Source organism: Megalopta genalis, chromosome 1 (assembly GCF_051020955.1).
Source record: "Megalopta genalis isolate 19385.01 chromosome 1, iyMegGena1_principal, whole genome shotgun sequence".
NCBI classification, from domain to species: Eukaryota; Metazoa; Arthropoda; class Insecta; order Hymenoptera; family Halictidae; genus Megalopta; species Megalopta genalis.
Window position 1 is genome coordinate 17,024,396 of NC_135013.1, and position 23,605 is coordinate 17,048,000.

General features: G+C 41.9%; 1 protein-coding gene and 1 long non-coding RNA gene across 2 annotated transcripts in view; one reads left to right on the forward strand and one right to left on the reverse strand.

The window, feature by feature from the left end:
* LOC117222699 (frequenin-2) overlaps positions 1–23,605 on the forward strand; it is a 78,387-nt gene that overhangs the window by 50,233 nt on the left and 4,549 nt on the right. Inside the window, exons 3-7 of the mRNA XM_033474548.2 lie at positions 10,239–10,263; positions 10,641–10,689; positions 10,757–10,846; positions 13,861–13,939; positions 16,287–16,375. Coding sequence (XP_033330439.1) covers positions 10,239–10,263; positions 10,641–10,689; positions 10,757–10,846; positions 13,861–13,939; positions 16,287–16,375 — 332 coding nt within the window. The remainder of the gene's footprint in view (positions 1–10,238; positions 10,264–10,640; positions 10,690–10,756; positions 10,847–13,860; positions 13,940–16,286; positions 16,376–23,605) is intronic.
* LOC117222708 (uncharacterized) lies at positions 16,041–16,943 on the reverse strand. Its single transcript, XR_004490746.2, has 2 exons — positions 16,572–16,943; positions 16,041–16,494 (listed from the first exon to the last, which is right to left on the reverse strand). It is a non-coding gene; the product is annotated as an uncharacterized LOC117222708 (long non-coding RNA).

A 23,605-nucleotide genomic window follows, 5' to 3' on the forward strand; every position in this document is an offset into this window, starting at 1 on the left:
CAGCAAACTGGTCCCTCTAACATGTCCACAAAATTCAAGTCGTTTAGTTATTTAAGGAGATTTCGAAAATATTATTATACCGTCTTGAAAGTAGCCCGCATGCTATTTTTACCCGCTGCAGTTGCTTCAAAAAGCTGAATCGAAATGGATCCGGTTCATTAATAGAACATACGCAACGATAGTCGCCGACATCGAGCTGCTACGTAGATAAAAATTATTCGCCGATTCCAGCGATTTTCGGATTTTTCCGATCGAATGTGTACGACACAGAAAGCGAAGGAGTCTCGGCGCTTGATGCAAAGCGTAACGCGATTCGTGGCTCGCAGTGATTAACGTCGCGACAGGCCGCCTACGAGCCACTCCAATGGCATTTTCCAATTTCCGAGTGCGCGCGCACAACATTTGCCACCGGCGGCGGCTGTAACCATATTTTCGCCGACGTACAGTTGTCCCGAATTCCTCGGTATCGCGCTCGATAAAGTCCGGTTGTTCACGAGCCACCCGCGATTCACCACCGATCGCTCCGATTCCGAAGCCGCGACGTGCAATCGTCGATGCAGGCGCATCGGTAGCTTGTTCGATGCGATTCGCATTTGCAGGAGAACGCGAGAACAATAGGAACAGAAGAGGAAAGGAACTAACCTCACGATATACTTTCTGAAAGAAAATACGCCCACACTGTCACACAGCGCGACGCATATATGAGCATTCGGGACATAAATCGTAACTTCTAAGCTGATCAATTTTCGACCAAAAAAAGGCCTTAATAATTTGTCGAAGAAAATACAAAGATGCACCGATCTGTATAGTAGAATTGTATGATTTTACACAAAATATTCTTCTTTATTTTTTTGTTGAATAAACAAATCTTATGTTTCAATAAGTGAGTGTCCGCGTACAGAACTGTTGACAGGTTATGGCTACATATTGTAAATAACTCTTTTAAATAATTCTGAATACCGCAACTTTTCGCGAAAAATGTTTTTATAGTATCAAAATCTGACGAAAATGTCGAAGTATGGGTCTCAGGATATTTTGTGCTGTTTTTTTAAACGTTATCTAAAGTGTAGGGCAGGATTAGGTCACGGTTATGTCCGAGTTAGGTTAGGGCAGGCAATAACCTTCGTTGACTCTGAAGACCGCAACTTTCCGCAAAAAAAGTTTTTGTAATTTGAAAATATGCTATAATAATTCTGTAATATGAATATATACTGACGAATATGTCAGAATAAGAATCATAGGATATTTTGATCCGTTTCTTTCTTTGTAATCTTATTTAAAGTGTACGAAAATAAATCGAACTTACTTATATCATTGTTAATTACTATATTGCATATGAGCATTACAAATTTACTATAGATTAATTTACAATATTCATATAACCCCTGGTCATCATTTTCTATAAAGATTTAATCGTAAAACGGCCTTCTGTTCATAAAACAGTCTAATCAAGCTGCGTTGTAAACTAACCTACAATTTAATCCTCGTTATATTCGCTCGACGAACTCTCTTGAAATTAATCTCTTGCTCAATTTTTGAATATTCTGTTGCTAAATATGATGAATTTAGACGTTTTAAACACATCACGCACATAGTTTCGAATCGATATGAAGCAATGACTTTTTTCAATTTTGTTCATTGACGGCCGATCCGTGTGCCACGGCAATATTCGACGTGTATCGATCAACGCTCGTCGAACTACTGAAACGTCCTCGGACCGTATTGGTATTCGTAACGTTCTTTATCGATGAGTAGGAGACAGAGGGTTGTAAATGCAATCCCCTCCACGAAATTGACATCGTTCGCGGAGTCTCGGCACGTTTCTTATATTACGTTACCTGTTAATTCTTATGCTAACCTTCGTGTCGCGGACCTTAAAGTGTCAGTCCTTTTCTTTGCGAGGATGGTGTAGCTTGTAGTCTAGATTTGTTAGTGATTCATTGTACCGAGAAACAAATTTATTTATTTATTTATTTATTTCTTCTTTATTCTTTATTTCTTCTTTATTTATTTATTTCTTCTTTATTCTTTATTTATTCTTTATTTTTTATTTACTCTCTTTATTCTTTATTTATTCTTTATTCTTTATTCTTTATTTAGAGTAATATGGATTATAATATATGTGGGTTTCGAGTAGATGACATCGATATACTTAATCTGAACTGAAGATAATAGTGTCAAATTTCTGGTAAAATTTGCAATTACAAAGCACTATGAAGGCGAACTCATCGTACCTTATTCCTTTACAAACATTTTCTCCGAGGCACCGTTAACGAGTTATTAACGAAAAACAGTGACCAATAAGAATCGAGTACGGCTGACGCGAGGCGGCCCAGCCAACCAGCGCGCGAAGCCCAGTTCCGCTCATTGGCTCGGTCACCTCGCACCAGCTGGGATTCGACCGCCTCGACCGCTGGCGCTGTTGGCTCGGCCGACTCACGCCAGCTGAGCTGGGATTCGACCGCTCGACCGCTGGCGCCGTTGGCTCGGCCACCTCGCGGCAGCTGATCTCGCCTCTCATTGGTCACTGTTTTTCATTAATAACTCGTTAACGGTGCCTCGGAGGACATTTTCGTAAAGGAAAAAGTTGCTTCAAATGGCCCGAGGAATCCGCCACTTTCAGGTTGCGAGACATTTTTTGGACATCCTGCATATACAGACAGAATATACAGTATCAGACTCTGTACAGTACATATCAGACTCTGCCGTCCAAAGAAATAGCCTCGCGCAGAATTCAGCCGTACCTAAAAGGTTAAAGAAAGAACAGCGAGAGCACGGGGTTCAGACACGATTATAGCGGGTTTTATCGTCTTCTGGGCTACAGTTTCCAATTGGTTTAACGTTTGGTCGTTGAGCGAAGGATATCGGGTAACCAAGTCTCGCCACGGTCGACGAAAGCATGTTCCCCATTCGTCTCATTATTTCCAAGCACTCGACGTTGGTTCGTGTCGGTAGCGCGTTCTCTCGGCGGACGGAAGTTTCTCGTCTTTCGTTTCAGTAATAAAGCTCTGAAATCTCTCGTTCCGCGAGAAGCACCGACTCTTCTAATCCCCGGCTCAACGAACCTCTCTCGTAAGGGCTCGCGCGAAGAAGAGCCAGCGGACTCCTATAGAAAAGGCAAAGGGGCGAAGGCACGCTTCCGGATATTCTGCGATATTGCTATCAGACCGCGGCACTTTTCTCCTCCTCCCCCCCTTCTTCTCCTTCAGATTTCGAATCGCGTCTCGATCCCGAATTCCTTCTCGGATTTCGATTCCGAACTTTGTATAACTCTCGTTCCGAGCGACGCGTTCTCGCGTTTCGAAGTGCCATCGAATAATATCGCGAAACTAACGAGCTCGTTCGGGTCGCCACGCTAACGAACGCCTCGGCGCGAACGTAACGATTACACGAGCGAACCGAATTTTTCCCCACACTCGGATCGCCCTTAATAGCCGAACTTAAACGACAAACAGTCGACACGTCGCCGTTCCAACTCTCTTCGAACTTCTCTTCGCGTCGTGCAACTTTCTCGTTGAAAATTCCCGATGATTCGAGGGGTCTGGCACCGTCGAGACCTCGGTCAGCAGAACACAAGCCCGTACATATTCTTTCGTCGGGTAAAACGTCCTCGTTTTACTGCCACGATACCGTAAAATCGGCGTGCGAACGCTCCAGGAGTAATTTCGAGGAGGAACGGGAACGGGAGACACGCGACGGGATTTCCTTTTTCATTCGTCGGACGACCTACTCTCATTTTCAGCTTTTTCTTCTTTTTTTTTCTTTTTTTATTCCGATTCGTCTAAATAACGAGTTCGTCGAGCGGAGCACCCGGCTCGAAAATAATCGAATCCCGCGCTTTGTCGAGCGTAAAAGGTAAACACGCGCGCAGCAAGCGCGCATAGCGATTCGGAATAATGAAAAACCGATCGTTCTCTTCACTTATTTTATTAAAACGCCGATAAACTTTTACAGGCGCGGGATCGCCGGCTAATACGATCGCTGTTTATTTTTTTTTTCTTTTCGGACAAACCGCTGTATTCGTGTTCGCCGGAATACGGACAGTCATCTGCGCGCATGGTTTTAAGTTAAACGATCTCGATTTTTAGGAAATCTAGAATATTGTTTTGATTCATTCGATTTGTTCATGTTATTTAATTTACGGAACCAAATCTTTCCATCGGAAGCGTAATTATAAATATTATACACCGCGAGATCCACGTTTCTCCCTAATTCACGCTCAGATTGCGCATAAAAATGGACAATTTGAGAAGGTTTGCATAGTTGTTGAAAAATCGGTAACTATAAAAACGAGCCGCAAGGCTCGAACAATCGTTCTGATATATGGCATAAGTGGCAAAGTGGCATCATTACTTTACCGTAATGAAAAGTGGTGATTTTTTAATGTTTATACGAAATTATTTATACCGAGAAAAATATCAGTATCCTGAGATAACAAATATAAGTAAATCTTCTCGAAAGTTAGCATCCATATTTTTAAACGTGTTAAAACACGCAAACCCTTAAATATATCGACTTAAAAACAAAGTGACTTATGCCACTTTCAAAATAAACGGCTCATATTATATCAAATAATAATAATTTGTAATACTCTGTGTCCGAAAAGTATACTCTTCGTGACACAAACTACAGTAATGTCTCTTTAATTGACGCTCTAATTGTCCACGAAAATGGACGATTTTGGAAGAGGAGATACGATTGTACGAGCCTTGCAGCTCGTTTATTATTGTCAACAACTATAAAAACGAGCCGCGAGGCTCGAACAATCGTATCTTCTCTTCTCAAATTGTTCATCTTTGTGCGCAATCTGAGCGCGAATTCGAGAGAAATTACTGCGATACAACAGTTTCAGACGTCTTCGTTTATGTTCGCATTTGTAGACGATATCGGGCATCTTTCTTTAATCTCTTGAAATGAAATGAAGTTCGACGTAGCCTTTAGATACCATTTGCCACGCTTAATCGACCGTTCGCGTAAGCTTCGGAGAGAATTTTCATGGAAATTCGAAATAGACTTGCAGGATAACAAGCACGTTGCTGACAACGTTAACCAATATTTAACGGCAACGTGTACGAGGTAGAAGCTTCTTCGTACGTCTGGCGCTTAAAATCGCGAACAAATGGCTGGACAAAGGTGTGGTTTCTTTCCGGGGCTATACGAAGCGTGCGAACCTGTCGCCCGATGTTCCTTCATCGTCGAATCGATGGTACTTGCGATGGTACTTGTTCGGAGAGTTTCCAGCATACGTCCAATTTCGATAACGTGAAAATTGCTCGCGAGGAGGCAAGAGGAAAGAGGAAAAAGCGCGGCCGCGGAAGACTCGGAGCAATTAACTGGTCCGAGGTATTAGATCGTTTTTCGATAACGAATCAAGGTCACGCTGATAAAAAGGCTGCGTGGCTATCGGTGCCTCGAACGGCGGTCGCGATCACAGCAATAAAGCATCGCGGCAGCATCGGTATCCGGTTTGTTCAAAGAGTCGGCCGCAATGCAGACCGCCGCGATGCACTGTCACAGCGGTGCACCGTCACACTGGTGCACCGTCACAGCGCATAGTGCATCGGTAGCGCGGCGTTTCATCGATAAATTCAATTTATTCGAAGCTGCCGGAACACGGGAGCCACCGATCGATACGGCCGATCTTTTGTCGGCGGAATATCCAGCGAGCAACAAAAGTTTCTACGTCCCCGTGGACGCGCGCATTATCCTTGATCGCATTGTGCCGTATCTTCCTTGATCTAAGCTCGGTAGACGGCGCGGATAAGCCGACGGCTCGCTCTCTTTCATTTGTAAACCGAATCGAGACGGCCGGACTACCTCCTTCTCTCCTCTATCCATCTCTTTTTACGTCTCTTTCATTCTCTCCCTCTCATTCTCTCTCCGTTATCGAAAGCGTTTGCTGCAAAACTTGCTACATCCCTGCGATTCGCGAGCGGAAGAAGCTCGAATGAAACTGCGCGCGACAGCTTCGGCTTCCGCTGTCCCACATCCGGACCCCGTAAAAACGTCAACTAAATTAAGCGACCGTTTCGAAAGCCGGCGAAATGCTCGCCACCTATTCTCGAATGCGCGGAGTTACGTAAAACCCGTCGTAAGTCATCCGAGATTGTTTGGGAGACCCTTGAACGCGGAACGAAATATCCGCCGCGGAAAGATTTCGCCGAAAATTAGCGGTCTTCTCATTCGGCGACGATCAAAGCGGCTAACACGAATTCAACGCTTAAGAATTGTGTACTTCGTTAGGAGCCGTTGAAAGATAACTCTTCGAGGATCGGCAGTTTATCTTGCTTTCTCGCGTTCGTTTTATCCTGTTTACGGTTTACGGAGCCGGCTTTACGCTGAAACTTACGGCAAGAGATGTTCGTTAGAAACTCCTCAAAATGACCCTGTAAAAGATCCCAGCGAGAATGCTTCTGGAAGAATTTCAATCGCGACGATATACAGAGTGTCTCAAAAATGTCTCGCAATCCGGAAATGGCGAGTTCCTCGGATCATTCGAAGCAACTTCTTCCTTTACAAAAATGTTCTCCGAGGCACCGTTAACGAGTTATTAACGAACAAACAGTGACCAATAAGAATCGAGTACGGCTAACGCGAGGCTACGGTCTTTTAAATACAGTTTTCAAAGTATTGCTTCTCTGGAGTCGTTTGCGACATAATGAGACACACGAAAATTGGAATTAATTGTCAGAAACTAGATATACAGGGTGTCCCAGAAATGTCTCGCAAACCGGAAATGAGAAGTTCCTGGGATCATTTGAAGTAACTTTTTCCTTAGCGAAAATGCAATCCGTGACTTCGTTTACGAATTATTAACGAAAAGCACTGACCAATGAGAGGCGAGCGCGCCTAGCGTTTGTCGGCCGAGCCAATTAGCGCGTGAAGCCCCGCCTCTCATTGGTCGCTGTTTTTCGTTAATAACTCGTTAACGGTGCCTCGGAGAACATTTTTGTAAAGGAAAAAGTTGCTTCAAATGACCCGAGGAACCCGCCACTTTCGGATTGCGAGACATCTTTGGGACACCCTGTATTAGGCTTGCCGGGAAGTTTTGTCAGTTTATCGAACCCGAGTTTCCATGCTTAAAGCTATTGTTCCACTTTCTTCCGCCGGGGAAATTATCGTTTCGCGTACCACCGTATCAGCCCGATAAAATGGTAAGCGTAGTTTCTGTTGTGCATAGTTTCTAAAACCGGCCGGAACTTTGCCTGCGCGGAAAGTTGTATTTGGCGAATCCGTTTTGAAATTCCGCCCGAGAGCAAGGCGAACGGGAAGAACACGAAACACGCAGAAGCGCGGAAATCATTTTGACGAGGCGCGGCTCCGGGACTCGAATGCGACGAGTCGATCTCTTAACGCGTATCGTAGGATCGTCCGGCGGAAACAAGATTGACCAATGAAATTGGCCCGCGGGACGACGGATATTACACCCTATAAACAACGGATCGTTGCATTTATGTGACCACCGACGAAACGAAGGCGCAGCTTGTCACCGAGCAGCTGCGTTTCCACCCTTTTTCCCTCTCTGTCTGTCTGTCCGTCTGTCTGTCCCTCTCTCTTACTCTCTCTCTCTCTCTCTCTCTCTCCCTCTCATGACCTCGAGCACAATACGTGCGACAAACGCGTTACGACCGGCCACACGTTCACCTAATAATTAGTGGCATGAGCCAGTTGTGCAACGCGTCGGCAGAACAGCTCGCTACAGCGAAGAATTTTCGCAGCGGTCGCGGAAAGTTTCGCGGTGACCACACGACTCCGGTTCCCTAGAGAGTTTCTCATGGTGAACCTCTTCTAGCTCGTAATTGGTACGAGGCCAAGTAGGTTTAATTGCCCCCCTCGCTCGCCCCCTCCCCCCAGCAGCGCGCTCTTTAATTGTTTCTTTCAACTATCTTTTTTCCCCACTTTATCTCGACGAGTTTCCACCCCGTGGATCGGTTTCCAAGCGAGTTTCGTTAATGCGCGAGCTTTCCTGTCGCTTAATCCTGTTTGCAACTTTTTCGATCAGCCGTAGTCCTTATTCGAGAGCCAGCCATCACCGCGGATAAACGACGGCTCGAATGAAAATAAATGAGATCGAGAAACTATGCGTCGGACTTTGACGGGGACAGATACCCACCGGCCCCGACTTTTCATATTTCGCGAAAGTTTTCCTTTCGAATGCCATTCTTCCGGGCCCCGTTTCCCATCCCCGTACCACCGCGAACCTCCTTTCTGGAATTACCGCGGCGCGTTTTAAGCGGTTACCCTCTTAACCGAAATGAAACGGAGCGAAATGTTGCGCGAAGGCGGGACGAAGCCGAGCGGAAACTGCGGAAACCGGCAAAGGAACGGGACGAGACAAAACCTCGAAACGGAACGGAACTAATCAAGCCGACTCCGAAAATTCCAACGTACCGCCGAACCTCTAGGAATAACGGGAATCCATCGATCCGCGGGAGTATTTTCTGGCACTCATAAATTATTCGCCGGGATTGGCCAACGTTCGGATAAAAACGACCGGCGCGGCCCGGGAAAACTCTTAATAGAAACGGTCCACTTTTGTTCTCCCGCGAAATCGACGCGGAAACTCGAACCGCACTTAGGATCATTCTTTTAGAACAGTCTTCGTATCACGCCGATGATATTTTAGCGAAAGTGCAGTTACACGCAATTACGCTACCGCGCTGGAAATGTTATCGATTTCTTTTAACCTTTCACCGGATTATGGTGGGCGGCTCCACGCAAGCAACTTCGAACAAGAGATCGTTAACGTACGTTAACGTAATTATTAAAAAAGTTCATGTCATCCTTTATTGACTCGACGAGTTTGCAATGCTTCGACAATGTTTTACTTGCTATTATCAATTTGGATATATGCAATATTTACTGAAACAATAATTGACAGCAATTAACAGTCCGGATGAGGATTAAATGGATAGAAAATTCAGGCTGCAGATCTTCCTAATTTATTCCAATTTTCGTAGATTATTTCGTAAATCTCGGAATGACCAGCTTTAATTTTTCTAACTGGACAATTTTTTATGCTGAAAGTAAGATGGCGATATCATTAACTGAATCGGTCGAAATGACAGAGTTTACGTTTTTTGTTTTAGAGTTGCTGAAACGATACAGACACCTGTGTAGAAAATACATAAATAAACTTTTTAATTCGAGCACTCGTTATGATAAAAATGGGACGAGGTCTAAATAAATTTAATCTTTTGATCGTTGTAAGGCAACACGTGTTAGTCGCTTTTAGGACACGGCAGATTTAAGTGTTAAAAATGTATAAATACCATAAACGCACAAAGATCCGCAGTCTATTGATAAATATTAGAAACGTAAACTTATGCAGCAGCAACATTAATTTTTTCTGCGGTTCTCAAATATTCTGTAAGGGTAGTTTAGTCCGATTAATTAATAAGATAACCAAAAAATATTAAAATTATGCAGTAACAACATTAACTTTTTCTGCGATTCTCAAATATTCTGAGAGGGTAGTTTAGTCCGATTAATTAATAAGATAACAAAAAATATTAAAATTATACGGCAACAACATTAACTTTTTCTGCGATTCTCAAATATTCGGAGAGGGTAGTTTAGTCCGATTAATTAATAAGATAACAAAAAATATTAAAATTATACAGCAACAACATTAACTTTTTCTGCGATTCTCAAATATTCGGAGAGGGTAGTTTAGTCCGATTAATTAATAAGATAACAAAAAATATTAAAATTATACAGCAACAACATTAACTTTTTCTGCGATTCTCAAGTGTTCTGAGAGAGTAGTTTAACCCGATTAATTAATAAGATAACAGAAAAATATTAAACTTATACGACAACAGCGTTAATTTTTTGCGATTCTCAAATATTTGGAGAGGGTAGTTTAGTCCGATTAATTAACAAGATAACCAAAAAATATTAAAATTACACAGCAACAACATTAACTTTTTTTGCGATTCTCAAATGTTCTGCAAGGGTAGTTTAGTCCGATTAATTATTAAGATAAAAAGAAATAAAAGAATACGAACTGATAGGCGCTTCCGTAAAAGCGTAAAAAATCGAAAGTATCGGCCGAGTCGGCAATTTCGCTGAATACCGGCTTGCCGAATTTTCGAGAAAATCTATACTCGTCCCAGGAACCATCCCCATCGTACGGGTTTCGTCCTCGACCTTCCACCTATACCGCTTTCCGCTCCGTACCCGGATGCCGACGCCTTTCACTCGACTCTGAGCGTTTCCGTTCGTTTCTGTTTCAGTTACCGAGAAGGAGATCCGACAATGGTGAGTCCGAAGGAACGAAACCCGGCCCACTGTGGACCGAGCAGTTCGATCGAGCTTTCTCTCCCCCCACACCCCTTTCTACAAAAACAAAAGCGATCGGGGAATCTGAATCGAGCCGCGGTTATCGCCGAGTGAATTCGTCAGTTTCTAAATCAAATTCGAAGCTTGTCCCAGATGTTCATGATAGACGAATAATCCGCGACGATTAATTATTCGGAGATCTAGAAGCTTTCTGTTATCGTTTTCATCTCCTCGCGAATTGACAAAGAGAATCTCCTTTCGCTCCGGGGCGATCCGGCCAGCGAACATTTCTTTCTGTTCACCGTTCTCCAACGAAATCATGTTCGATAACGCGTTGAACGACGTTGTCTGTTTAGGCACAAAGGATTCCTGAAAGACTGTCCCGACGGTCAGCTGACGGAACAGGTATGGATATTAGATCGTAGCCAGCCCGGTGCGCTAATTGAACGAAAATCGATGCGCATGATTTCAGGGTTTCATAAAGATCTACAAGCAGTTCTTTCCGCAAGGTGATCCCTCGAAGTTCGCCACGCTCGTCTTTAGGGTCTTCGACGAGAACAGCGTAAGTTTATCGTCGGTGACGCTGTCCAACACCTATTTTAACTGTGCTATAATCGGACGTCGATTCTCGAAAATAATCGAAAATAAAGTGACATCTCTAAATTGAGATTTATCGATTTAACCCCTTAACGCACAGTTTTTTTTAAAAAAGCCGGCCAAAAGAAATCAATTTCTCAACTTTTCTTCTGGTGGAGAATTTTGATACACTGCGCTTTTGTTCCATGGAAAAAGGCTATATTTTATTCTTGAATAAATAAGTGTTATAGCTTGCAATCCCATGTAAATGATAAATATCAATAAAACGATTCTTTTTCTTTGCTCTTTCACATTGTTATTTTCAATTCTCGATTATATTCGAGTGTGAAAAATTATAGCAGCATAAAATACAACGCCGCTCGGATTATCTCGAGTGTGCACAGTTTGGCCTGTTTAGCGCGCTCGAATTAACTCGAGCGTACAAGTTAAGGGGTTAATCTATAAAGATTAAATCTATTGCTTTTCGGAGGCGTTAAAAATTCGACCAGCTCTTACGACCACATATTAAAAACATTCTGAAAGTTGCAAAAGCACCTATCGGTCAGCTAATAGTAAAAAGTAGTTGAAATTTGTTGGATAGTTTGATCATCGACGTGGATCGGTCCGAGACGAAGGCTGTCTGTCGGGCTCGAAGCGTTCGGAAATGTCAGTTTTGTTCGGAACGCCGTCCGGATCGATCGATTTCTCTCAGCGATACAACTTTGTCTAGTACTTTCGTGATCCCATCGTTCGTTTCCATCGAATTTCGCGACACGCGATCCTCTTCCCGCGTGCTTGCATCGAACGTAGTATCTCATCGACGTGTTTCACCGTCGACGTGCGAGAACTTTCCTTCCGCAACAACGATTCGCAATAGCATTTCAAATTTCAACAAATTTTAAGAAACACTCTACCGGCCACGGTCTTTTGGACAAAGCTGACAAGAAGACGGCATTCGGTATTCCGAAATTCCAAAAAATTCCTGCGAAGCAGTCGTTCGTATATTTGTTTGCCATAAATTGCGAATTCTGTGCGTCCACTTTAACACTTTAACAGCTTAAAATATATATATATAGAGCCCTATATAACAAAATTTATATATGTATATATATATATATATATATATATATATATATATATATATATATATAACTAAATTAGATATATCGTAGCGTTTTTATATTTTATTTTATTTTACAACGATTTTTTGCTGTCTGACAAAGTGTATAATATTCATTCGATAGAGCTCTTTCTGCTTTACAAAACTGTGCTAATCGTCTTTTTGAGTAATTTAATTTTTTTATTACTATTGAAGCTTAGAAATGGAATATCCAGGAGGTAAAAAGCAACATTTTCGACACCTTCTCTTTTTCGCTTTTCATCGAACAGCTGCTGAAGCAGCCCGGATCATTTGGAACGTATACGGAGAAGGTGTCATAGGCGAGTCTACAGCACGGAAATGATTTGCGAAGTTCAAAAATGACGATTTTGACGTCGACGATACGCCCCGCAGCGGAAGACCTTCTGAATTCGAATTTAACCCAGGCTCCCAATTTTTCAGCAAATCCCATTGAATGAAGATGATTGAGAATCGTTTTATGATCGCAGTTCATTTTTTCGGCCAATTCACGACTTGTTTGGTGACCGTCCTCCTTCAAAAGTGCTTTGAGACGCTCTTCGTCGAATTCAGAAGGTCTTCCGTTGCGGGGCGTGTCGTTGACGTTAAAATCACCATTTTTTAACTTCGCAACCAAACTTCGCCTATGACATCTCCGTATTCTTCAGCAGCTTCTTGACCTCAATGAAAAGCGAAGAGAAATTGTCGAAAATGTTGCTTTTTACCTCCTGGATATTCCATTTCTAAGCCTCAAAAGTAATAAAAACTTAAATTACTCGAAAAGACGATTAGCACAGTTTCGTAGAGCAGAAAGGGCTCTATCGAATGAATATTATACACTTTGTCAAACAGCAAGAAATCGTTGTAAAATAAAAGAAAATATAAAAACGCTACGAACTTATTCCCCAACCCAATAATATTGTCAAGTTAAGTTGTATCGCTTCGATTACTTTGTTAACATTATTACTTGTCGCGGATTCTAATAATAATTCGGAGGATACGATAGATCAGGATAAAAATTGATTATTCGAGCAAATCATTCTGTCGCCTAAATATGAGCGACGCGGCAGTCAAAGCGTTAAAAGAGAACAGTTCCTGCAAACGTTTCAATTCTTCTCGGCCTACTCTGCGCACGGATGGATTATTTGCACTTGCTTCCTGCGATACGTTCGCATTGAAATCGCGATTGAATAATTTTGCGCGACGGGGTTCCCTTGCCCGTCGAATAAATAAACGAATAAATTCGCAGGGACGGTTGTTCGAAGTTCGGAAATTTAACGTCCGTGTACATTTCGGAGCCCTGTCGGCTCTCGTTCCTTGGATCCCGAGGCCGACTGTGTTTCTCTGCGCATAAAGATCCGCAGCCCGCCGATAAAGGACGGTCTAACCGCGGCTAGTTTGCATTTTACTGGCCCGAAAGTGGGATTCGTTGCCGTCGGTACGAAAATAAAACCGCCGGGGTGTTCGATGATACAGTTTCGCAGCCCTCGACCGATTCGTGCCGCTCGTGTTTCGCGTGCGCGCCCGAAAGAGAAGGCACGCTGCGTGCATCATCGTGGTATTATTACCCGGCTCTTTTTTCCATTTTCGTTGATCCACTCGTGCTTCAGCATTATCCACTTCGGAGCGGACCGTCGGCCCGGCTCGGCCCGGCCCGGCGTCTGCGCGTTTAATGGCCCGCTCGAAACGTTACGTGTCCTCGGCGGACGATATTTCACGATGCTTCGCCCTCGCAATTCGCCTCTCGGGGTAAACATTTTCCGCGAACCTTTTACAAATGGCTGCTTCGTCCCCCGTCCGCGAACAATCGATCCCCGCGATGGCTCTTCGTCACCGATCGAGACGACAACGCGCGGCTGGACCCGGACCCGATTCTCTTGCAGGACGGCACGATAGAATTCGAGGAATTCATAAGAGCGCTCTCGGTGACGTCGCGAGGCAACTTGGACGAGAAACTGCACTGTAAGTCCACCTTCTAGCACTGGATACGGTATACTGAATTCTAACACTTCTCGGGGCACGGTGGGATTAAAAATGTCTCATCTTTTTGATGCACGGTAATGCACGGCGGGACATTTTTAGACCCACCGTGAAATATTGCAATAGCAGCATGCGCATTCATGCTACTCATTCAACCCGCGCGGCACGGTGAGGCTGCTTGAGAGTCCTACTTTATAAATTGAATTGAATTATTATTATCTTTTTATGTTTTTACATCATGCGATTCCTTTGGTAATATAAAATATACGAATTTTGTTTAACTTAAAACGCATTGAAATTTCTGTGCAACGTGGCTCTATTTTATTTTCTGAAATTCTCTGTGCTCCAAAGAGTTAACGCGCTAAGCGCCAACTCTGTTTTGTCTTCCTTTCGGATTAATCCGCGTTATAACATTCTGCGAAACCTGCGAATACCGTGTTTTAATGGTACTCGCTAAAATTTGTTTTTGGTAACAAGTAATATTTTGGTACATTCTTTTATGATCCCTAAATTATTTAAAATTTATTTATATGGATATTTTTTGTATATTTATTATATTCTTTATATTTTTTGTGTTTATTTGTGTATTTTGTATCGCCATTTACCGGCGACTGACGCTGTTCGAACGGAAAATGTGTACAGCGTCAGTCAACGATATTTCATAGAATGTATATCCAATCTGATTTTTACACGGCCCTTACATTATTTCAAATGAATCGGTATTATATGTGTTTTCAAATAACAGTATTGAAAATAATGGTTCGAAATGAATTACAGTAATTTCTCCCAGAAATGCTCGGAGGTAGGAATTGAAACCGGCAGATTTGAGAATACTAAGTCGCGATTCTTGGTCGACGACCCTTATTAAAACGAACTTATTAGGACCCTTATTCGCGTCGAACACGCGTCTCGCGCACGCTTGTCCATTATTCGAATCCGCGAGTACAGTAATTTCTCCCAGAAATGTTCGGAGATCGGAATTGAAACCGGCAGATCTTAGAATCCTAAGTCGCGATTCTTTGGTCCTCGCGGCTCGTTTTTATAGAAACTCGAGGCAGTCGATAAAAAAAGGCAGCGGCCAGCATGCCGGTGTACATTAATACTTTAATGGCCGCACGTCTACGCAGTCAAACGTCGCCAGACAATATTTATGTAAATTCATTAAATAATTCAACACGTGCGATCATACACATAGAATAAAAAACAACAACAATAACATTGCACATTTAATACAACAAATTTAATATTTTTCCTTTGTGTGATAATTGTTAAAGCAATCACCTACATAAATCACCGGCCATTAAAGTGTTAATATGAATACATGGTAGTGCTAGAATAAAAATGGTGACTTCACCTTTTTATTTCCAATTTCTTATACATGAAAATTTTGTTAATACATCGGTCAGATTCTTCCAATTAAAATGAGACCAAACACGACATGCTTTAGACCATATTTATTCATTATACTTGATTTACGAAAAAAGCATTAGAAAAACCGATTCTTAACAACGTATGAAATATCAAAGACAACGTTAAAGAAGGTATGTACATATGTCGATCGAAAGAAAATATCAGTGAAGTTATGCTATTCGGGCCTACGTTCGACCGATACTCGTAGGCCAGATGCCTTTATCCGACCGTCACTCGTAGGCTAGACGCCACGATTCGACGGTCACGTACCTAGTACAATAAATCCTCTTCAATCGCCCCTTAACTTGTAAACAAAAAATTAACAACTGGAGAAGTGGGTATACGATTATTCGAGCCTCGCGACTCGTTTTTATAGCTGCCGCTTATCAACTACTGCAAAAACGAGCCGCGAGGCTCGAGTATCCCCTCTTTCCAAGTTGAGGGGCGATTGGGGGGAATTTACTGTACTTACCACGTACCTTCTAGCCGCGCGGTTTTTCTTACCTGACTCACACTCAAACAGCCATTTCGTGGTTCCGAGAATTTGAGTCGCAGGAACCCGCGGCGCGTGCCGCATTATACGCTTGACTGACTCCGATGAACCCTCGCATCGACGTAGCAATAAATTACATAGGTATAGGACCAGCATAGGAAAATTCACAGCAACCCGAAATTTCCGGGAGAAATTACTGTATTTGAAATGGTTATTTCTCATTTTCAATTGAAACAAAATTTGCTCGGGTCTGATTAGGCTTACGTGTTCTCCGTTTTGAATTCCGCAGATATTAATTAGATTCGATACGGTCGATGTTCCATTGCAACGAAAAGTTTTATTACGCTTTCGGGACGAATTTAGGGATCGTTATTCAGCGCGTATAAGAAACGGTTCACTGAAGATCGGGTTTCTGGTGGTTTTCAGGGGCGTTTCGGCTCTACGACGTCGACAACGATGGATTCATCACGAGAGCCGAGATGTACAATATCGTTGAAGCGATATACGAGATGGTGGTGAGTACACATTTCTTCTTTGACGCCCGTATCCCCCGATTCTCTCGTTATCGTCGCTCGGCTTTCGCCCGGAACCCCTAGCAGCTCGTTCCAGAGAACTCTCAGCCTCGTTGGATTGGCTGTAAAAACACGTCGACGAGACACGATTAACCTTAAACGGGCACTATCTAACCAGCCACCGTCGACAACGGCTCACCGGATCGCACTCGAAGATTGTCTCGTTAGCGCTGTCGAATCGGCGACCGTAAAAGTGCCACGACACAACGGGGTAATCCACTCGTTGACGCAAAAACCGGAAAGTTGGAATTCGGTTTCTCTTTGTTCTCGTCGACGTACATAGTTAACGTTTAACCCTGAACAAAAAGCAACAGCAAATCTGCGACGATCCGCTTCCGAAAAAAGCAACGGCAATGATTCGCGCGGACCTACTTTTTCTCAACGTGGGAATTATTGCGCTGTTCATCGGGGTGTTTGTTTATCGAAGCGTTGCCGAATCTCCGTTTCAGTAATTTCTTTATATATTCTACGATTTCCAAGCAAATAACGAAACACATGTTAACTTCGTCGCATTGCGTCGTAACGATCACTGCCTCAATTGTTTCCGCCGAGCGACAACTACATTGCGGATTTCTATGGAAAATAAAAATTGTCCGCATTAATTGGAAGAAATAGAAATTACATAGAATTTCTTTTTATTTTTCTATTTAAGGATTCCGATGGGTTCGAAATAATACAATACTACGTGCTTCTAAGTATTTGAAATTTCTACGAAATTTCTGTTTCGTATAAAATCTACTCACTTTTGTCACGAATGCGTAATATCCGCTGTCTAGTGATAATTTTTCGATTTTCGTCGGGAACAACGGTACCATATTATCCGCACAAATTGTTACCAATAAAAAAAGCTGTGTAGGTAATTTTTACACGATGAAAAGCTTAAGTACAGTATCTAAAGAAAGTACACGAATCGCAATTAAACTTATCGTTACGATTAACCCTTAGCACTCTGTTGGCTCCGCTATGGAGACATCCGTCATTTGTTCCGTAAATCCGAAGACTCTGCTGCGGAGCCCAACGTTTTTAGCATGATTACACCGAAGATGTTTTTGTCGACGTTGGCAATTGTTATTTGTAGTGAAAACGTGCTCAGCGTATGTACCATTACGATTAAAACATTTTTTGCCAATTTTTATACTTAGCAGCATAAAATGAATAAAATCAAACGCTTTCACAAGGACGTGTAATCTTTTCGGCTCGAAATAAGACTTCCTTTATCTCAGGCGCTTTGCTCCAAAAATGTGCCGAAGTTGCCGGTAGTGATATTTTTCAGAAAAACGCTGTTCAACTTTATTTTAGAACGTCCGAAGAATATTTACTAATTTTTAATTTAATTTAATCATTAATCGAGCCGATTCCAGCGAAGATTAACGATAAAAAAATTCCGGCAAACTCACACAAAAGATATTTTTGTTTCAATAATTCCGTATCCGAACAGAATTCAACGGACGATTCGCGATACTAATTTTATAATAAATCGCGTCAAAGAACACGAGGGATATATTTATTTAAGAACCGCGAAGAATATCATTAACAGTAAATTTACCCATTTCGATGAGGATGCATTTGCTGCTTGGAAATTTCGGTCGCAATTCACGATGTCGATGCACCGACCTCGCACAATGTTAAGTAGATACCATTACGATTAAAACATTTCTTGTCCATTTTTGTACTTAGCAACGTAAAATGAATAAAACCAAACGCTTTCGGAAGGACGTGTAATCTTTTCCGCTCGAAATAAGACTTCCTTTATCTCAGGCGCTTTGCTCCAAAAATGTGCCGGAGTTGCTGGTAGGTAGTTCTCGAGAAATTCATGGAGCGCTAAGGGTTAAGTACCACTACGCTTATCATAAAAGTGCTTCTTATATATAAAAAGAAATTGTTTCAATGTATGCACCGCGGGACATTAAAATGAGAAATTACGGGCACCTTTTTTACATAACGTAAACACCGTGCGAGTTTCGCGACAGTATTACCAGCCATCAGCTATCGGCTCTTACCACGAAGTCACGCGAGAATAATGATTATTAATGCCGGCGGAGTTTCGGTGGAAGTGTATTCTGCCGCAGACTGTTACGGTCGTTATCGCGGCGCACGCAGCGCCAGGGGTGCTACAAGCCACTCGGAAAATCATGGACGTTTCCCCGTGTCCACTTATTTCGCGGAGACAACGGCACGCTCGCGGTCCATTCATATTCGTTAACGCGCTTGGCCGAACGCCAAGTTGTTTGCGCGGCTCCCCGTCATTTAAAACCTATAAAATATCATATGCGTGGGCGGTGCGCGCGATCCCGTTTGACGGGATCGTTACGGAATTTACGGGCGCGGGGGAGCCTCGTTTTTCTTACCGGGGGATTACGCGGCCCGGTATCACCCTTTGGGCCGGCCAGATAACGCGGCCGACCCCGGCAGTTGCTCTGCCGCTTGTCCCCGATTCGACCCGGACCCGCGAAAAATAGGTCCAGATATGCGCTCGTCCGAGGATGAGTTACTATGCCTTCATTTACCCGCCCCGTGTCACCGAGAAATTGGACCTCGTCGACTTCGGAACAGATGCACCGAATGCAACGATTCTGCCTCCGCGCGACGATATGAACCCTTCGTGCTCGAAGATATTTTACCTTCGGGATCTAGAGACATTTCTTTTGATTCAGAATAGTACACCGTGGCGCATAATTTTAGCATCATTTCAATTTTTCATTGTGTTACGTTTTTGGATAGGAGCAGAGTTGGATATTATAGGAATTGTTTCGAACGAATATGATATCATTATGAAATTAATTTTATTAAAATGAATTTTCTTTTGGTCGAATATTTTATTTAAATATCATATATAAATATTAGATATATTTAAATATTATTCATTGTCATCGTTGACATGGCAGTCGAAGCGTTAATCAAATTAAAGTTGAGAAGATAAGTTGTTTGATATCAATTATCGATATCTCTAGTAAAATCAGAGAGGTGTAACAAATCATCGCAAAAATTCATTTTCAAGGAGCAAATAATTCCGAGATGTGGTTAATCCTAACATATTGTATATATAAATATTAGATATATTTAAATATTATTCATTATTCGTGATAAAATCACTCTGTTTATTTGAATAATATTTAATTCTTTATTGAGATAAATGACTCTAATAATGATTGTAAAATTATTCGATTAATGCGAATAACTATCGACTGTTTTTGGTTTTACGTAATTTCGTAAGAATTCATTGAGAATCAGTTCAATTTCCATTGCTCTGAAGACGATACAAGATAGGTACGTTGACATGTAGATGTGATATTAACCCTTTGCACTCGAGTGGTGACTCTGGGGCACCACTGAAATTTGTTAGATCACCTTTTAAGATAATTTTGATATTAACAAAGTATAGATTTAAAAAATTATTAAGAGTGTAACTGTTGTGCCAGTCCCAAGAATCAATTTCATATGCATAAAATGCATTTTGTCATATGAAATAGAAATACTACAAGTGAGAAAAATGATTTTATATTTGCAGTTAAAATAGATGCGAGTGCAAAGGATTATGTCAAGGTCAATTTCAAATGCATAAAATGCATTTTGTCATATAAAGTAGAAATACTATAAGTTAGAAAAATGACTTTATATTCTCAGTTAAAATAGCCTCGGGTGCAAAGGGTTAGATCTTTTCTCAACTAATTTCTGATACGCAGAAATTTATTGTTAAGAGTGTAACTGTTGTGCGAGTCTCAAGAGTCAATTTCAAATGCATAAAATGCATTTTGTCATATAAAGTAGAAATACTACAAGTTAGAAAAATGATTTTATATTTTCAGTTGAAATAGCTTCGAGTGCAAAGGGTTAGATCTTTCCTCAACTAATTTCTGATACGCAGAAATTTATTGTTAAGAGTGTAACTGTTGTGCAAGTCTCGAGAGTCAATTTCATATGCATAAAATGCATTTTGTCATATAAAATAGAAATACTGTAAGTTAGAAAAATGATTTTATATTTACAGTTAAAATAGCTTCGAGTGCAAAGGGTTAAAATTATGCACTACATCGTGCAATAAGATATACAGACAGCAATAAATGGCAGATTCGTTAAAATTTATTGTTTATCGTATTGTTTATCCTGAAACGTTTGAAAATTGACATGATCGTGAATGTAACTGCATTTCCATTCTTTTCGATTTTTGTTCTCCTTCCGCGTGTAAAAATTAAGCATTCACGCCTGCCATGCTTGAAACTCTAACAATTCGTTGAAAACCAAACAGATTTAGTAATGTAAGAATTATGTTCGATCGGAGAGTAGATAAATATTCGTGAACGATCGCAGAAAGCGGCGATCCGACGTGACACGTGGCGACGCGTTTGTTGGAGGAAAGAATGGTAACACGCTGGTGCAACGGTTTGAAAGGGCGAGAACAACGAGTGGAAATTGAAGGAAAGCCACCGTGTCGCGTCTATTCTCGGTGGTATTAAATTCGCGAAAGTAGGTCGTGAACTTGGATGCGCGATATTAAATGAAAAACGAAGGGGGGGCGGAGTGCGGCGCGCCGGGGTTTTTTGGAAACGGGAAAAATTGGAACGGTCCCCGCGACATTAACCGTTGTGCAAACTCCGCGACTTGGCTGGCCGAAGTTACGATCCCGCGGCGTACTTTATACATGTTTTCGTTTAAAGAGAACGCGTTAATACCTCCGCGTCCCGATACGTTCGCAGCACGCCGCGGCGAGGCGCATCGAAACCGGGACACCGGCCACAAAGGCAGACTTTTATTCAATGATTTCTCGCGGCAAGCGTGCAGCACCGTGGCATAATTTCTGTTTTAAACGAGATAGAACACGGCCGAGGCAGCGGCCCCGTATCAGCGCCGGAGTTTTATCGTTGTACGGCAACGCACGCGGCGCACAACCGCGCGGATTTTTCCTTTTTCGAGCCCGCGAAACGCGAGATCCCAGATACGTTGCCTCGTGGAAACGCGTACACTGTCGCGAGATCGTTTAATATGATCCACGTGGAGGGAAATGGGCTCGCCGCAACGCCCTGCCATTTTTCTTCAACAGCGGCGATGGCCGTACAACGAATTTATGCGCGCCGCGAACGTGCTCTGAAACGGTCGCGAAAAACAAAAACTTCGATCCAGATTTATTTCGCCAGTATACTGTCCGAAATTTCCATACAAAGTCGCCAAATTTTCTGACGTATTCTTAAATCAACTCGACCGTACCGATGAACAAGTGCAGACAATTCTCCATAATTGACGCTCAGATTGTGCAGAAAAATGGATAATTTGGGAAGAGGAGACACGATTATTCGAGCCTTACGGGATTGAAATTCAATTTGGAAGTTTATGAAATTATGAGGTTTGATAATTTTGTTTTTAAATTTAATCCTTAGCGCTCCGCGCGTTTCTCGAGTACTGCCTACCGGCAACTCCGGCACATTTTTGGAGCGGAGCGCCTGAGATAAGGGAAGTCTTATTTTGAGCGGGAAAGATTATACGTTAATATAATAATATATACGTTATTATATAATATAATAACGAAAGCAAGAGGAGCCTTGCGACTTGTTTTTATAGTTACCGATTGCCAACGATTATAAAAACATGGTGCAAAGCCGGAATAATCGTATCTCCTGTTCCCAAATTGTCCATTTTTCTGCATAATCTGGAGCGTCAGTAAGGGAGACATTAGCTGACGCTCAGATTGTCCACTAAAAAATGGATAATTTGTGAAGAGGAGATACGATTATTCGAGCTTTGCGGCTCGTTCTTATAATTGTGGACGATTTATAATTATAAAAATAAACCGTAAAGCTCGAATAATTGTATTTCCCCTTCCCAAATTGTCCATTTTTGTGGACAATCCTGAGATGAAGGAAGTCTTATTTTGAGCGGAAAAGATTATACATCCTTGCAAATGCATTTGACTTTATTTATTTTATAAATATACATTTTCCTATTGTAAATAAAAGATAAACTTTAAATTCTGTAATTCACCATGGTGCGATATCTTTGGTAACAATCTCCCATGTGCATTCTGCGTTTACTTAGACAAGTGTCACAGTATTCACTTTGCCAAATAGAGTTACCAGATATTTCTTTCAAGTGTAGAACATTTTCTGCGTAATTGTTGGTTTCCTTTATAATTTCATTTACCAATTCGTCCGTGAAAAATAATTTAAGATATTGTATCGGCTGTTCAATGTTTGTAGGAACTTGTGGTCCAATGACCTGTGGCAATACGCTAAAAGGTATTCCATCTGGAATATGTAATTCTTCCGTAACATCACGCCATTCGTCCAAGTCTTGTAACGAATCTTCGCTTTCACTTTCAATAATTCTCATTCTTCGTCTCTTTGGTAGTATAATTTCGCTACTACTACTCGAAGCGTCAGAATCATAACCAACATTGTCTTCCGCAATGTCTTTTAACTCTTCAAAATCAAATACGTCTTCGGTATCACTCGGCTCTAAATTCTCATCATAATATTTATTTTTATCCGTGTTGCTAACCACAGAAAAGGTCAAAAAATGGTTTAATCGTAATGGTACAGACTTAGCACGTTTTAACTACAGATAACAATTGCTAACGCCGACGATAACGTATGCTAAAAACATTTAGCTTCGGAGTTACGGAACAAATGACAAATGTCTCCGTAGCGGAGCCTTCGGAGCGCTAAGGGTTAAGAGATCACGGCTTGTTTTTATAGTTACCGACTGTCAACAACTATAAAAACGAGTCGCAAGGCTCGAATAATCGTATCAGCTCTTCCCAAATTGTCTATTTTTGTGCAGAATCTGAGCATCAATTAGACAGAATTCACTGTAGTTCGGACATTTCGGGAAATGTGTCACTTTTTAGTCCGTTTCATAGTTCGCTGTAATCGTTGCCGCAGGAAATGTAACTTACAAGCTGTTTCTTGTAACCTATGAACCCGGGGATTTTCATGGAACTGCAATTTCGCGTTTCACGTGCCACTTTTTTCGATTACAGATCCGAATAAAGCCCTCAGCGACAGTGTCGCTTGAAAAGTAAATATTATGAATAAATAAATACATCGACAGATTGCGAGCACGTTATCGAATCAAACGGGCAATAAATCCGTTCTGTGAAGCTCGAATTAGAGGGAAAACCGTGACTAGTTTTTTGGTGAGCCCGGTACGCAGGACTGATCGATAGAATTTTAATGTTCGCGA